The 12,891-nt window shown below is 40.7% G+C and overlaps 3 protein-coding genes across 3 annotated transcripts; all 3 read left to right on the forward strand.

Moving 5' to 3' along the window:
• The first annotated feature begins 2,324 nt into the window (after positions 1 to 2,324).
• LOC141653318 (uncharacterized) lies at positions 2,325 to 4,663 on the forward strand. The gene is made up of 6 exons (XM_074461042.1): positions 2,325 to 2,685; positions 3,086 to 3,350; positions 3,446 to 3,482; positions 3,591 to 3,696; positions 4,059 to 4,169; positions 4,293 to 4,663. The coding sequence occupies exons 1-6, from the start codon at positions 2,524 to 2,526 to the stop codon at positions 4,407 to 4,409; spliced, it is 798 nt and encodes a 265-aa protein (XP_074317143.1). The 5' UTR covers positions 2,325 to 2,523; the 3' UTR covers positions 4,410 to 4,663.
• Positions 4,664 to 5,378: 715 nt separating this feature from the next.
• LOC141653316 (chlorophyll a-b binding protein 5, chloroplastic) lies at positions 5,379 to 6,536 on the forward strand. Its single transcript, XM_074461041.1, has 2 exons — positions 5,379 to 5,690; positions 5,788 to 6,536. The coding sequence occupies exons 1-2, from the start codon at positions 5,548 to 5,550 to the stop codon at positions 6,437 to 6,439; spliced, it is 795 nt and encodes a 264-aa protein (XP_074317142.1). The 5' UTR covers positions 5,379 to 5,547; the 3' UTR covers positions 6,440 to 6,536.
• A 1,448-nt stretch (positions 6,537 to 7,984) lies between these two features.
• Positions 7,985 to 10,543, forward strand: LOC141653315 (uncharacterized). The gene is made up of 6 exons (XM_074461040.1): positions 7,985 to 8,155; positions 8,643 to 8,907; positions 8,992 to 9,028; positions 9,139 to 9,244; positions 9,883 to 9,993; positions 10,199 to 10,543. Exons 1-6 carry the CDS (start codon positions 7,985 to 7,987, stop codon positions 10,313 to 10,315), a joined length of 807 nt encoding a protein of 268 aa, XP_074317141.1. The 3' UTR covers positions 10,316 to 10,543.
• The last annotated feature ends 2,348 nt before the right edge of the window (positions 10,544 to 12,891 follow it).

The raw sequence follows: 12,891 nt of genomic DNA on the forward strand, positions 1-12,891 counted from the left end.
CTTTAGAAGAGGTTGGAGTAGAATTGGTCATGCCCCACCTTCTATTGTCTCCCCCTTGACGGAACCGACTGTTTCCTGTAGAGGGAGGTCTTGGTTGTGGAGTCGTTCCTCCAAATTTTGGGTTACTTCCGCCCGCTACAGAGAATCCCTTCTTTTAGGCGGCTTCACGCTCCGTGTAGTAATCGACCAGTCTTTCGGTCGCTGTCATCGCAGCCGAGAGGGATTCTGGCCTCTGTCGCATGATCTCTCGTTGAGCCCACTCCTTCAAGCCATTGATAAACGTGAACACCTGATCCTTCTCGGTCATGTAGGCAATCTCCAACATACACGCCGAGCAAGCTTTCACGTAATCACGAATTGAGCATGTATGTTTCAAGCTCTTTAATTTCCTTCGAGCTAGAAAATCGATGTTCTCCGGGTAGAATTTCTCCTTGAAGAGCCGTTTCAAGTCGTCCCATGACTCTAGCACAACGGTCCCTGACTCGATCTCGGCGTATTTCGAGCGCCACCACTGTTTGGCATCATCCATTAAGTACATACTCGCAGTGCTGACTTTCAGACTCTCGTCGAGCATGCTCACTCGGAAGTACTGTTCCATGTCGAAGAGGAAGTTATCGACCCCATTCGAGTCTCTCGCCCCACTATACTTGTGAGGTGTAGACGGCTTCACCTTGGGAGCAACACTGAAACTCCCGTCTGCGACCACTTTCATCAAGGTATTACACATGTTCTCAAGTTGAACGAGTTTTTCGTGGAGGTAGCCCACCTCCTCGTTATATTCTTTTGGAATCGCCTTTTCAACGGTCACCACGCGGGCCTCGTGCCTCCTTATGGTCTCATCTACGGCTTTGAAGCGGGCCTCATGCCCCTTTACCGTCTCGTCTAAGGCGTGGTGAGTACTCCCCAAACTCACAAGGAGAGCCTCTAACGATGGAATTTTCTCGTCCATCAATTTCTCTAAGGCCGCCACTCTAGCCTTAGTGTCGCTTTTGTTCCCACTCGGTTCTACGGTCCTTTCTGCCATCGTATGCAACAGCCCGTCGTGAAAAACTGGCTCTGATACCAAATGTCACGGTCCGAACTTTGAGTCGGGTCGTGGAGCGCACCCTTGTCTAAACTCACGACAAGAATGCTAGCGAGAGCGTCAAGCACTAGTGTTTGTCAAGCACTAGTGTTTGTCAAGCACTAGAGCATTCGTAATCGGTCTTGGTTTGCGTGTGTCGGGATCCTAGTCTCAATCATCAACGGTCGACACACACACATGCTTGTTAGTAGGTTATGAAGGCAAGAGTAGTTCATAAGAATGCAAGCAACAAGCAATAAGAAGGCAATTGGGTGGGAAGCAGATTGATTGACTAGTACTCCCCCAAAGAGGGAAATTTGATATTACAAGCCTGGTAGCAGGAAACATTGAATGTGCAGAATAGCGATACGTTTTCTAAACGCCTAAAAACATATCTTAAACTAAAAATCTAGCTCCAAGATTCGACACGCAGGAAGTAATCTTGGAGTACTACATGACTATAAAAACAGAAACGAAAATACATAAGTAGAAACATAAAATCTAAGGGCTCGAAGTGAACGGATTACGCGCGCAATTTTTAGGGATTGGCGGCTCATTACCGAGACAGAGGGAGTATATATTATCGCAAATTTTTAAGGATTGGTGGCTCATTACACTTAGGCACACCCAAAACATAAAGAAAAAAGGTTTAAGTGGAGAAATTGCTTAGGCATGGCACGTCATACGTCACGCTATGGGCTGTACATCGTGCATAGGTCGCCATTTCATTTTACCGACATAGAATGAATCCCACATTTGCAGGTCTGTGTCGTGCCATTTTATCCTCCAAGCACAGTGAACCGGCATGAGGCATGACCCAACATAGCCCACTTCCATCTCTACCAGCCACTAAGACATAGACAATGGTATGGCCTTTTTGGTTGGTGATGGAAAAGCCTTTTTGTTGGTAGTAGAAAAGATGCAGTGACACATCACTTTTGTTGGTAGCATGAATCCTCTGAAACACAAACCATTTTGTGTCTCATTCCATACACATTTTGACACATTATCTGTTGCAAAAAAAAATATATAACAAATATATTAATGTGTTGATGTATCAAAATGTATATGAAGTGACACACAAAATGGATAATAAACTTTATTGAAGATCCTCAACAAAAAAAGATGTGTTGATGTAGGCCAATGAATGAAATTAAATGCTAAACGTATATTCGAAGGAAAAAAAAAGAAGAAAATAAATTCTCACAGTTGGCATGACTAGTACACAAAATATATAGGGCTATGTTGGTACGTACGTATCATATATCACATGAAGTAGCTATTTCAGTATTACATCGTCAAACTTTGAGGTGGGAATATAATACATCATCAAGTCTCCTTTAACACGGATATGTCCGTCATAAAGGATAACAATTGACTGAGACACCCTAAAATAGAAAAGGACAATAAATGATCGGGACAGAGGGAGTAGATCATACTCCATATATCATACGGAGTACATGTTTAGGAGTAGTTCACTTTCCTCACTTTGTCACCCTCTATTTGTTTTGCTCCTACTTCAATTTTCTTTCATGGATGCACCAACCAACAACAATGCTAAGGAACTTCATAATCTCTCCCTCATGAGAGCCTTTGTTGAGTCTCATGATCCCTCTTCTAAGGTACGTCGTACTTCTTTTCGACACTATTCATTCTGTTCTTGTAGATAAAACTCGTATGAGACTGTCTTGTATAATGAATTTGTTGTTACTTGTTACTTTATTTCACCTTTTAATGGCTTATCGCCTTATCAGGTAGCGAATGACTTTTCTTTTAGTGAAAAAAGAGTATATACTTTAGAATAGATGTGTTCTTGTAACATTGTCTTACTATGCCCTCGAATCTTTCATTTGGGTGTTTGATTTTGGAATCGATGTGTACTGTACTCGAAATTTATGATGAGGGTCTTCATATAAAGTAGAATTGTGAACTTTTACAATATTGTGGAAGAGATAGGAGGAGAGTTGTACAACACTCATTTTGATGGGATTCGAAATACTGAATCACTGATGTATGGACCAGGAGGTGGATGACTCTGAGCTGAGTCGATTTCTAAGAGCTCGAAATCTAGACGTGGAGAAGGCCGGCTTGTTATTCTTAAAGTACTTGAAATGGAAGAAGAGTTTTGTACCCAAAGGTTATATCTCCGAGACTGAAGTACAGTGTGATATCGCTCAAAACAAAACGTTTCTTGGAGGTTTCGATAAGAAGGGCCGACCTATTGCACTCGTTTATGGAGGCAAACATTTTCAAAACCCGAAACCAGGAGGTGTTGACGACTTCAAGCGTATGTTTATTTCCTCCTATTATTACCATCTCCTACCCGTATATATCATCAGCATTTGGATATTACCAAGATCTCAACTTTGTTGTTTTAAGCAGGATTTTGTGTCTACACTCTTGATAAGATTATAGCAAGGTTCGTGTTTTAGATCTGTCATGATCTATTTTTCCAGGATTTCATAGTTTACGAGATCTGGGTTTGGTGAACTGAAGTATGTCGATTTTGTTGTGATTATGAACTCAGGATTCCGGCGGGACAGGAGAAATTTGTAGCAATTGGTGATGTGAAGGGATGGGGATACTCTAACAGTGATATCAGGGGATATCTTGGAGCTCTCTCTGTTATGCAGGTGAATGCTTCCTCCTGTCCTGAATATTAGCATTAGGGGTGTGAAAAAAACAAACCGCATCCAAACCTAATCAAATTAAGGACTCGATGCACTGAACCGTTTTCACAGACCCCTAATTCCATTCCCTTCTCTTTCAACAAAATGCTTAATTAACATGCCTCTTCTCAGAAATTCGAATTACAGCTATAATACTCGGTAAATTGTTTTTCTCTTGTTTGGAGCAGCATTTTTCCAATAGGTTCCGTCAAAAACGGTCTCTTCTTAATTTTATCAGATGGGTGCGGATGTGTGCATCCAACTTCTGATCAACTATGATCATACTGAAATGTTGATATGTGCTGCCTATGTCTGTGAATTTGCAGGATTGTTATCCAGAAAGATTAGGGAAGCTGTTCATAGTTCATGCACCCAAAATATTCATGACAGTCTGGAAGATGATCTACCCTTTCATTGATGATAACACAAAGACCAAGGTGATTTGCATGAAAACCCTGTATAAAGTCACACTTACATCATGCATTCAACAACTTCCCGGCGAAAATTTTATTATTTTTCTAACTGGGGCACTGGCCTTTCCTTGCCTTCTCTCCTTCCAGATAGTTTTTGTGGACAAAAAGCAGTTGAAACCAACATTGCTAGAAGAAATAGAAGAAAGTCAATTACCAGACATATACGGAGGAAAGCTGCCATTGACGCCTATTCAAGACGCCTGATTATATAGAGCCTAACCAAGCCGGCTGGATACACTCAGAGAGACCTGGATCTCCGTAAGAGCTTACGTGATTTGAACCACAGTGATTACTTCTCTAAATAATAATCCAACATCTTTGTGATGTTAATTATATATGAAGTTGAACTGTCATCAAATGTGAAATGACAGGCTCATTGTTAGGGTAACATTGGCTCGAGCTGTAATCTTACCATTAAAATGTATCAGTAGTAAGACACTATAAACGAGCTCTGCTAACATAATGTAAACCCAGCTGATCGCATAGCTGGCTTGAAAAAATGTCGTGCATCAATCTTTATTCAGAATACACCTGCTGTTTTGAGTTGAGCTGATATAGAAACTCAGGTTGGATTTTATAAAATTTGTCTAATGTAGGTCTTTCGTAGAATAGCAAATAAGTCGAGTTCAATTTAGAGACTTTCTACAACATATTTTCGCTAGTACTCCATACAAACCTAACTTTGTCTAAGATTTCACGAGTTTAAGTCAATTCCTGATTCGCTTTAGGTCGAATCAAATTCCGCTTAAACTTGTGGCCCTTTTTCAAGTTTCAGCAATCCCGGTTGAGTTAATTCATACAAGTACTTATATCGGATCATAATTGTAACATCTTTTATCCGATATATACCCAATTATCACATTCTTATTTAAGACGCATATATCCGTCTTAAACTTAGAGAGGTCAAATAGTTAGAATAAAATAAAAGCAAAATGCATAAGGAAAAGCAATAGATTTGTCTTATATGCACGAGTGGCATGATACTTTACCCGTTTTAATAATAAGACTGCTCAATTATAGATTTAGACATTTCCAAAGAGTCTAGATATACATGTGGCCTACAATCCTGCATCTGCCCTTCAGAACAAACAAATACATACAACAAAATCTTGCAAATCCTACATGGCAGCAGAACAGCCTCTCTTATGGTTTATCTACTCAGAAAAAATCAGCATGAAAATCCATCTAAAGCTATTGACCAATAAGAAAGAGCTGATGTGTATTCTGTTCATCCACAACATATCCCTTAATTCCATTTATAAGCAAACATCATTATTCTACAATAATTATAACTTACAAACACAAACATACAGAGTAATACTTACAGCAAGGAAAGAAAGGCATGGCCACCTCTACCATCCAACAATCTGCATTTGCTGGGCAGACCATCTTAAAGCCACAGAACGAGCTCGTTCGCAAGGTCGGTGGAAATGGTGGTCGTGTCTCCATGCGCCGCACTATTAAGAGTGCTCCCGAAAGCATCTGGTATGTTTATCATTTATTCTGATCTTCAATATTGCAACTACTTAAATTCATGTGATTAGTAGATTATGACTCCCAACAAAACCTAATTGAACTGCAGGTATGGTCCAGACCGTCCCAAGTACTTAGGCCCCTTCTCAGAGCAAACCCCATCATACCTTACAGGTGAATTCCCCGGTGATTACGGTTGGGACACTGCTGGACTCTCAGCTGACCCAGAAACATTCGCTAAGAACCGTGAGCTAGAGGTGATCCACTGCAGATGGGCAATGCTTGGTGCCCTTGGATGCGTTTTCCCCGAGCTCCTGGCTAAGAACGGAGTCAAATTTGGAGAGGCAGTTTGGTTCAAGGCAGGGTCTCAGATATTCCAAGAGGGTGGTCTTGACTACCTTGGCAACCCAAACCTGGTCCATGCTCAGAGTATTCTAGCCATCTGGGCTTGCCAAGTTGTCCTCATGGGCGCTGTCGAAGGGTACCGTGTTGGTGGCGGCCCACTGGGCGAAGGGCTTGACCAGCTTTACCCTGGTGGAGCTTTCGACCCACTAGGGCTCGCGGAAGACCCAGAGGCCTTTGCTGAGTTGAAGGTCAAGGAGATCAAAAATGGAAGATTGGCTATGTTCTCCATGTTTGGTTTCTTTGTTCAGGCCATTGTTACCGGAAAGGGACCCGTCGAGAACCTCTACGACCATCTTGCTGATCCTGTCGCTAACAATGCCTGGGCTTACGCCACCAACTTTGTCCCTGGCAAGTGAAAACAATTACAATGTATAATCAGATGATTTAGCCTTTGTGTGCTTCAATCGAAAATGTCCAAAAAGTTATCTTTGTAATTCAAGAAGCTTAAGCGTACCCTTGAATAAGCTCAAAACCACTAGAAGTAAAGTAACAGACTGCTCCATTAGGTTGACGTGCACCAAAGGACATCAACCCTGAAATCACATGCTTTGAATCAAATACGAACGTACCTACAGTTACTGTTTTAACCAAATTGTCATAACATTAAATCAAATACAATCATACCTAGAACACAAATTCTCATTGAAGACGGGCACTATCCGTCACAAGCTGAAGACGGATAGTGCCCCTCTCACAATATGCAAGTGGCAATACTATGGGGTGCTCTCACACACACTTGCCTCATTGTGAGAGGGGCACTATCCGTCTTCAGCTTGTGACGGATAGTGCCCGTCTTCAATGAGAATTTGTGTTCTAGGTATGATTGTATTTGTGCCCAGGATAGTGTCCGTCACAAGCAAGACGCTTTGGTAGAACACAAATTCTCATTGAAGACGGACACTATCCGTCACAAGCAAGACGCTTTGTACCTAGAATTACTTTTTTTTCAACCAAATTGTCATAACATTAACATTAAATAGACAAATAACTTTCACCAAGCGCTTTCACTCCCCCACCTCAGTTTGATTTAACACCTAAACCATCAAAAATCAAAATCAAACCAAACAAACTCTAGTTATTCTCTGAGTTATACACGTCAGACGTCACCAACCGGCAAAGAGATGTGACACAGAAGGAATTTCAGTACACTTGATTTAAGTTACCCAAGTTCAAAGGACTTTGGTTTAGTTCGATGTAAGTTGTTACTCAATATGTTACATCATCCGCCGATTATATCATTTTCTTTTGACCGTGGTGGTTAAATGAGAGCAATTTCAACCAAGAGTTTCTCAAATAATATACTTTGTTACTATATATATATTCTCGCTTTGATTTTACACGGAAGCCAATATATTACAGAAAATGAGAAATAAATTAAAATGGACAAAGTTGAAATCATAAAGACGAATGTGTTATAAAATCATGACAGATTTTGTAAATGATGCATGTCAATTAAAACAATTAAGGATAAAAAGATTTACCGGAAAATAAAAGTGGGGAAGTTAAGCAGCCTAAATGGTGGGAGTCTGAGATACCCTAAAAGGGTAAGAAAGAAAGGAGATAAAATCGGGACATAGAGAGAAATATACCCTATCAACAAAACTATTACAATATTCCATGTTACTCAAACTAAGTGTCGAACATGGGAACATATGCAAGTGTCGTTCAATATGACTTCTTTTTAGACGTGGGGATTCTAGTCTCTTCTATAAAGAGCAAACCGTGCGGGGACAGGTTTGAAAATTCAATTTTTGGTGGATATTTTCTTATCTTAAAAGTACATGTAGGAAAATTCAGTTGTGTGGTGGACAGTTGTCTGATTGCCATAACTTTAGATCCAGCTTTCCTTCAAATCCAACTACTGAAAACCAGCGAAGTGAAGCAAAGCAGTGTAAAGCTCAATGGAAGAAGGGATGATGAACCTGAATGAAACGGATTACGGAAACGAGGCAAATGCAGGCAACCTGAAACTATCAGAGAATGATAATGAAGGAGAAGCAACTACACTCAAGGAACAGCAGAATCTCTCCCTCATGAGAGCTTATCTTGAATCTCATGATCCGTCGTCTAAGGTTTTCCCTTTAATACATCTTCCCATTATCTTTTGTCCTCATATTTCATTATTTTCCTGAAAATAACCCAATAGTGTCAACAAACATTCTAGTGATCATAGTTTTCCACTAGGAATAAGTTTCAGTGTGTGTTAGAATCTTAGAATTAATGCTTAAGCTAAGTGTTTCACATCCGTATCAACGCTTTTTCCTGCAATCACCAAATTGTTTTAAGATAAACGGATTAAAACCCACTAGGCTTACGGACACAAGTACTCACTACGGGCATGATCCCAACGTAAAAACGAGGATTAAACGGGAGCTGAAATATTAGCATAACCCTCATCCATACAAGAACTTCCTGCATACCTAGGCCATCAAAGCATGGAAAATTAAAGTTTACAAGTATTTTGGGCTTTTATCTTGCTTTCGGTCAAAACCGTACTACTATACAAAAATCTAATTATACGCATCAGTCTCTGAAACTCCAGTAAGGTTTATGTGCCAGGAAGTGGATGACTTGACGCTGAGGAGATTCCTAAGAGCCCGTAATCTAGATGTGGAGAAGGCGGCTTTGTTCTTCTTGAAGTACCAAAACTGGAGGAACAGCTTCGTACCAAAAGGTTATATCTCAGAAGCTGAAATACAATATGATCTTGCCCAAAACAAAGTGTTTCTTGGTGGATTAGATAAGAAGAAGCGGCGTGTTGCAGTTATATATGGTAGTAGGCATACTCAAAACAGCAAAGCAGGGGGTCTTGATGAGTTCAAGCGTATGTTTCTTCCTACTATCACCTCGTACATATATCTCCAGCATTACAGATTTACCAACATCTGCATTGTGTTCTTTTATGCAGGGTTTTGTGTTTACCTTTTGGATAAGATAATCGCAAGGTTTATCTCTAAACTGTGGACTGTAATTTGCTGATTTCTGAGATTCATTTCATCTTTCTCAATAGCAACTATTTCGGATTTGTTTACCATTTAACTGATTATAAAATCAGTATCCCAGACGGACAGGAAAAATTTGTAGCTATCGCGAACCTCAAAGGATTTGGATACTCTAACAGTGACATCCGTGGATATCTTGGGGCTTTCTCAATTCTACAGGTGAATGATGTTCCCTGGTGATTACTAACATTGATCTTCACAACACTCAAAGGTCTATCCTTGGTCGACATCTTGTTTTATTATTAATCTTCACAATCCTCTTCTACAACATATCCCCTTACTAATCCCCAAACATCAATAAACTTCCATTCTATTTGCCTGAGAGAGTGAGAGACTGAGATTCTAAATCACCAACTTCTCTCCTTACCTGCCAGAAAATTGTTATGTCAGCCATCAAATGAGGGTATGTTACGGGCAATGATAAATCACGAAGTGGCTGAGCCACAGACTCCTGTGAGATGGGCGTATATTACACACGCAGGTTCTGTGGGCCGTGACCCAGCCACTTTACCCCCATGGAAGCATGTGTATGTCGAGTACCCTATGTTAAGTACTCCATATATTCCTTAATGCACCAATCATGCAAACCTATCCAACTGAGTGTCCTCTTTTTCTTACTTTCAAGAAAACGTCTTGTACATGTCATTCCTCATAAACATGACCAACAAGCAACAACATCAAATTCTTTGATGTAATCTTTCGTTGTACTTCTGCTTAGGCAATTTATTTCATCATACTTTTATCATTTCGAATGGGATAATATGACGCTTGCTGAGTTGTTTTTTATGATGGTGCAGGATTGTTATCCGGAAAGATTAGGGAAGTTGTTCCTTGTCGATGCACCAAAACTTTTCATGATAATGTGGAAGATGATCTACCCTTTCATTGACAATAACACAAAGTCGAAGGTGATTTAGACAAATATAAAATGCAGTTTACACAGCTTAAAATCATTAGTTTCTGAACCACCTTGAATTTACAATAAGTGCAAGAGTATAGTGAGCAGAGGGCTAGGTCAGACTCCCAAAACTATACGAAACATGTTAAATTGTAGGTAAACATGGAGAACAACTCATCATATTGACGAAACGTTTTTGTCACTGCTCTTTGCAGATAGAATTTGTGGACACTAAGCAGTTGAAATCAACCTTGCTTGAAATTATGGAAGAAAGCCAACTACCAGACATCTATGGAGGAACGCTGCCCCTGAATCCTATTCAAGACGCCTGATAATATTGGGCATGAATAAAGCAGAAAGGTACCCTCGGCAACCTGGACTTCTTGAAGAACTTAAGTGATTTGACCAACAGTCACTCCCACAGACAAGTCAACTACTTACCAACTGTTTGTGTTGAGTTTTTTCAGCTCATCGTTACTTTACTAAGGCTCCTTCATTTGGCTGTGTGTCGGGCTCACATTGTAACTTTATCCTCCAATAATGAAAGGTAGTTTCAGTAAGGGTTAACCATTCTTTTACCGGCAGGAGTAACTCTCTAACGACGTAGATACTAGAGAAAGGTCCCTTCCAAATCCCAATTTGACAATTTCCGCATGGGTTTTTTGTCACTAGTTTTAAATCCAAAGAGGTTTTGCAAACATCAAGAGCATGTTGAAGCAAGTGATAGTCTAAAACAATTCTGTATCAAAGCAAACATGAATATTTACGACTATACTTCTCTAAAAGAACCTAAACCCCCAATCAAATATAGGAAGAACGGATTTTTACTCCACTTCACAAACAATACAGCATTGGGTATATAATGTCGTATTGTCGTGTATGAGACAGTCTCATGTGTGACACTAGCTTATATTCACCTATAAGGGCCATATGCTTACGTATTTCTTATACAATTAAAGGGTCATTGGGTTGATCTCACATGTAAGACCGCCTCATGCAAACATGCCTATAATCTATATTGTGTATTTCGCGATGAACGCCATTCTACTAGCTCAAATTAATAAGTTTGCATAAATAAAGACCTACCTTTTATCCAATTTTCGATAGATTTTTACCAGATAATTGTCGTTTACAAAAGGGGTAATTTTCGTCTTTCGACAGGCGATTTATGCATTACTAAACTACTGCACCGTACTGGGTAACCAAATTGAGCAAAAACCAACCATTCAAAAACTAACAAGGACATATATAAATCAAAAGATGAACAGTGTGAAGAAGAAGGAGAAACCTGTAGGAGACTGGAGGGTATGAGCAGGGAAAGCGCGAAAATTGGGATGCGAATTGAATAGAATGGAGAAATGTGAATGGTGTAGTTCGTGATAAGAGAGGAGAGACTGATTAGCATTTCCCCATTTTTGTTTCTCCATTTTCTTTCTTCCTTCGTTGTTATTTCATCCTCTTTGGAAAGCAGAGTCTGGAGATGGCAATCTGGGCCGGGCTAAGGCGGGTGACACGGGCACGGCACGAGTCCGAAACGGGCACAGCACGGATGAACAGTACTGACGGCACGGGCACGGCACGAACGGGTTAGAGGCGGGCCACGGCTGCTTTTTTTTTGGGAATTCTCGTGCCCAGACACGGCACGGCCCAAGCACGGAGGGTCCGGCACGAACCAGGCACGGCACGGCCCGAGATTTGGCCAGTTTCTTAATTATTTAATTAAATTCCTTTTTTTAAATATCGTTTTTTAATTATTTAATTAAAGCTAATACATTAAAAATACAAGTAATCAACTAATCAAAATATCAAGTACATTAATATTTAATAAAATATATATTTAAATCATTAATATTCATTATTTATATAAATCAAAAGGTATTTAGAAAAAAAAAATACTAAGGCTATTGGGCCAACCCACGTGCCAGGCATGATTAGCTCATGGGCTAGGCACGGCTCGAGCACGAAATTGGGCATGCCAAGAGCGGGCCGCGGCGGGGGTTTGAGTGAGTGGGCCAGGCACGGCCAGCCCAATATTCGTGCCTAGGCCAGGCCATTTTTTGGGGAAGGCACGATGGGCTGGGCCAGCACGGCCCAATGCCAACTCTAAGCAGAGAGCTGTTCATGGACGGGATGACCCATTAGGGCCGTCCCGCCCGCTAACAAAACGGGCTTGGACAACGTATTTTCCAAAAATTACAAAGGCCCGGCCCACAAACCTGCCCAAAACCCGCAAACCTGCATGTATGTCCATGGCCAAAAATATCACGCTAGCCCGGCTTATGTCTGGCCCAAGCCCGTATTTGGCCACCTCTAGAAAGCACTCACGGTAAGCGTTCACGGTTGTCCTTAGAGTCACAATTGTGAATATGATGCTGGCCACCTTTTTGAAATCTAAGCTCAATCGATAATGTTTTAACCCGGTTAAACTATGTCCAACACTGTAACAAAAACAAAAAAAACCCTAAAATATAAAACCCTCAACCAATCTCTTCAGCGACAAACTCATTCTCGTCGGCGGCCTCATCATAACCCATCAAGTCGTCGGCGGGAGCCTCTTGCTTCCCTAAATCGCCTTTATATCGTCCTATATATTATCTCCCTTCAGTTTGGAAGTTTTTCGGTGGTTGTTTGACTAAACTTTGTTGGGTTGTTGTCGGCGTTTGCTGTATTTTTTGACTTCGTCTGACATTTCGGATTCGGTTTATGCACTTAGGTAGCATTCGAGCAAGATATGTCGCCGCAAGAGGGATCACTTCAAGGGTCGAGATCAAATGGTTAAGGCTGATGGTAAGTTGAAGACCAAATCTTTGGTTTCTGTCGAGCATTTAAATGTTGTTTGCATGTACACTAAGAGGACGTCTACAGATAAGAAGACTAAAAGAAAGGATGTCAATCTGATCCTTTTCGA

Source organism: Silene latifolia, chromosome 4 (assembly GCF_048544455.1).
Source record: "Silene latifolia isolate original U9 population chromosome 4, ASM4854445v1, whole genome shotgun sequence".
In the NCBI taxonomy this organism is placed as follows: domain Eukaryota; kingdom Viridiplantae; phylum Streptophyta; class Magnoliopsida; order Caryophyllales; family Caryophyllaceae; genus Silene; species Silene latifolia.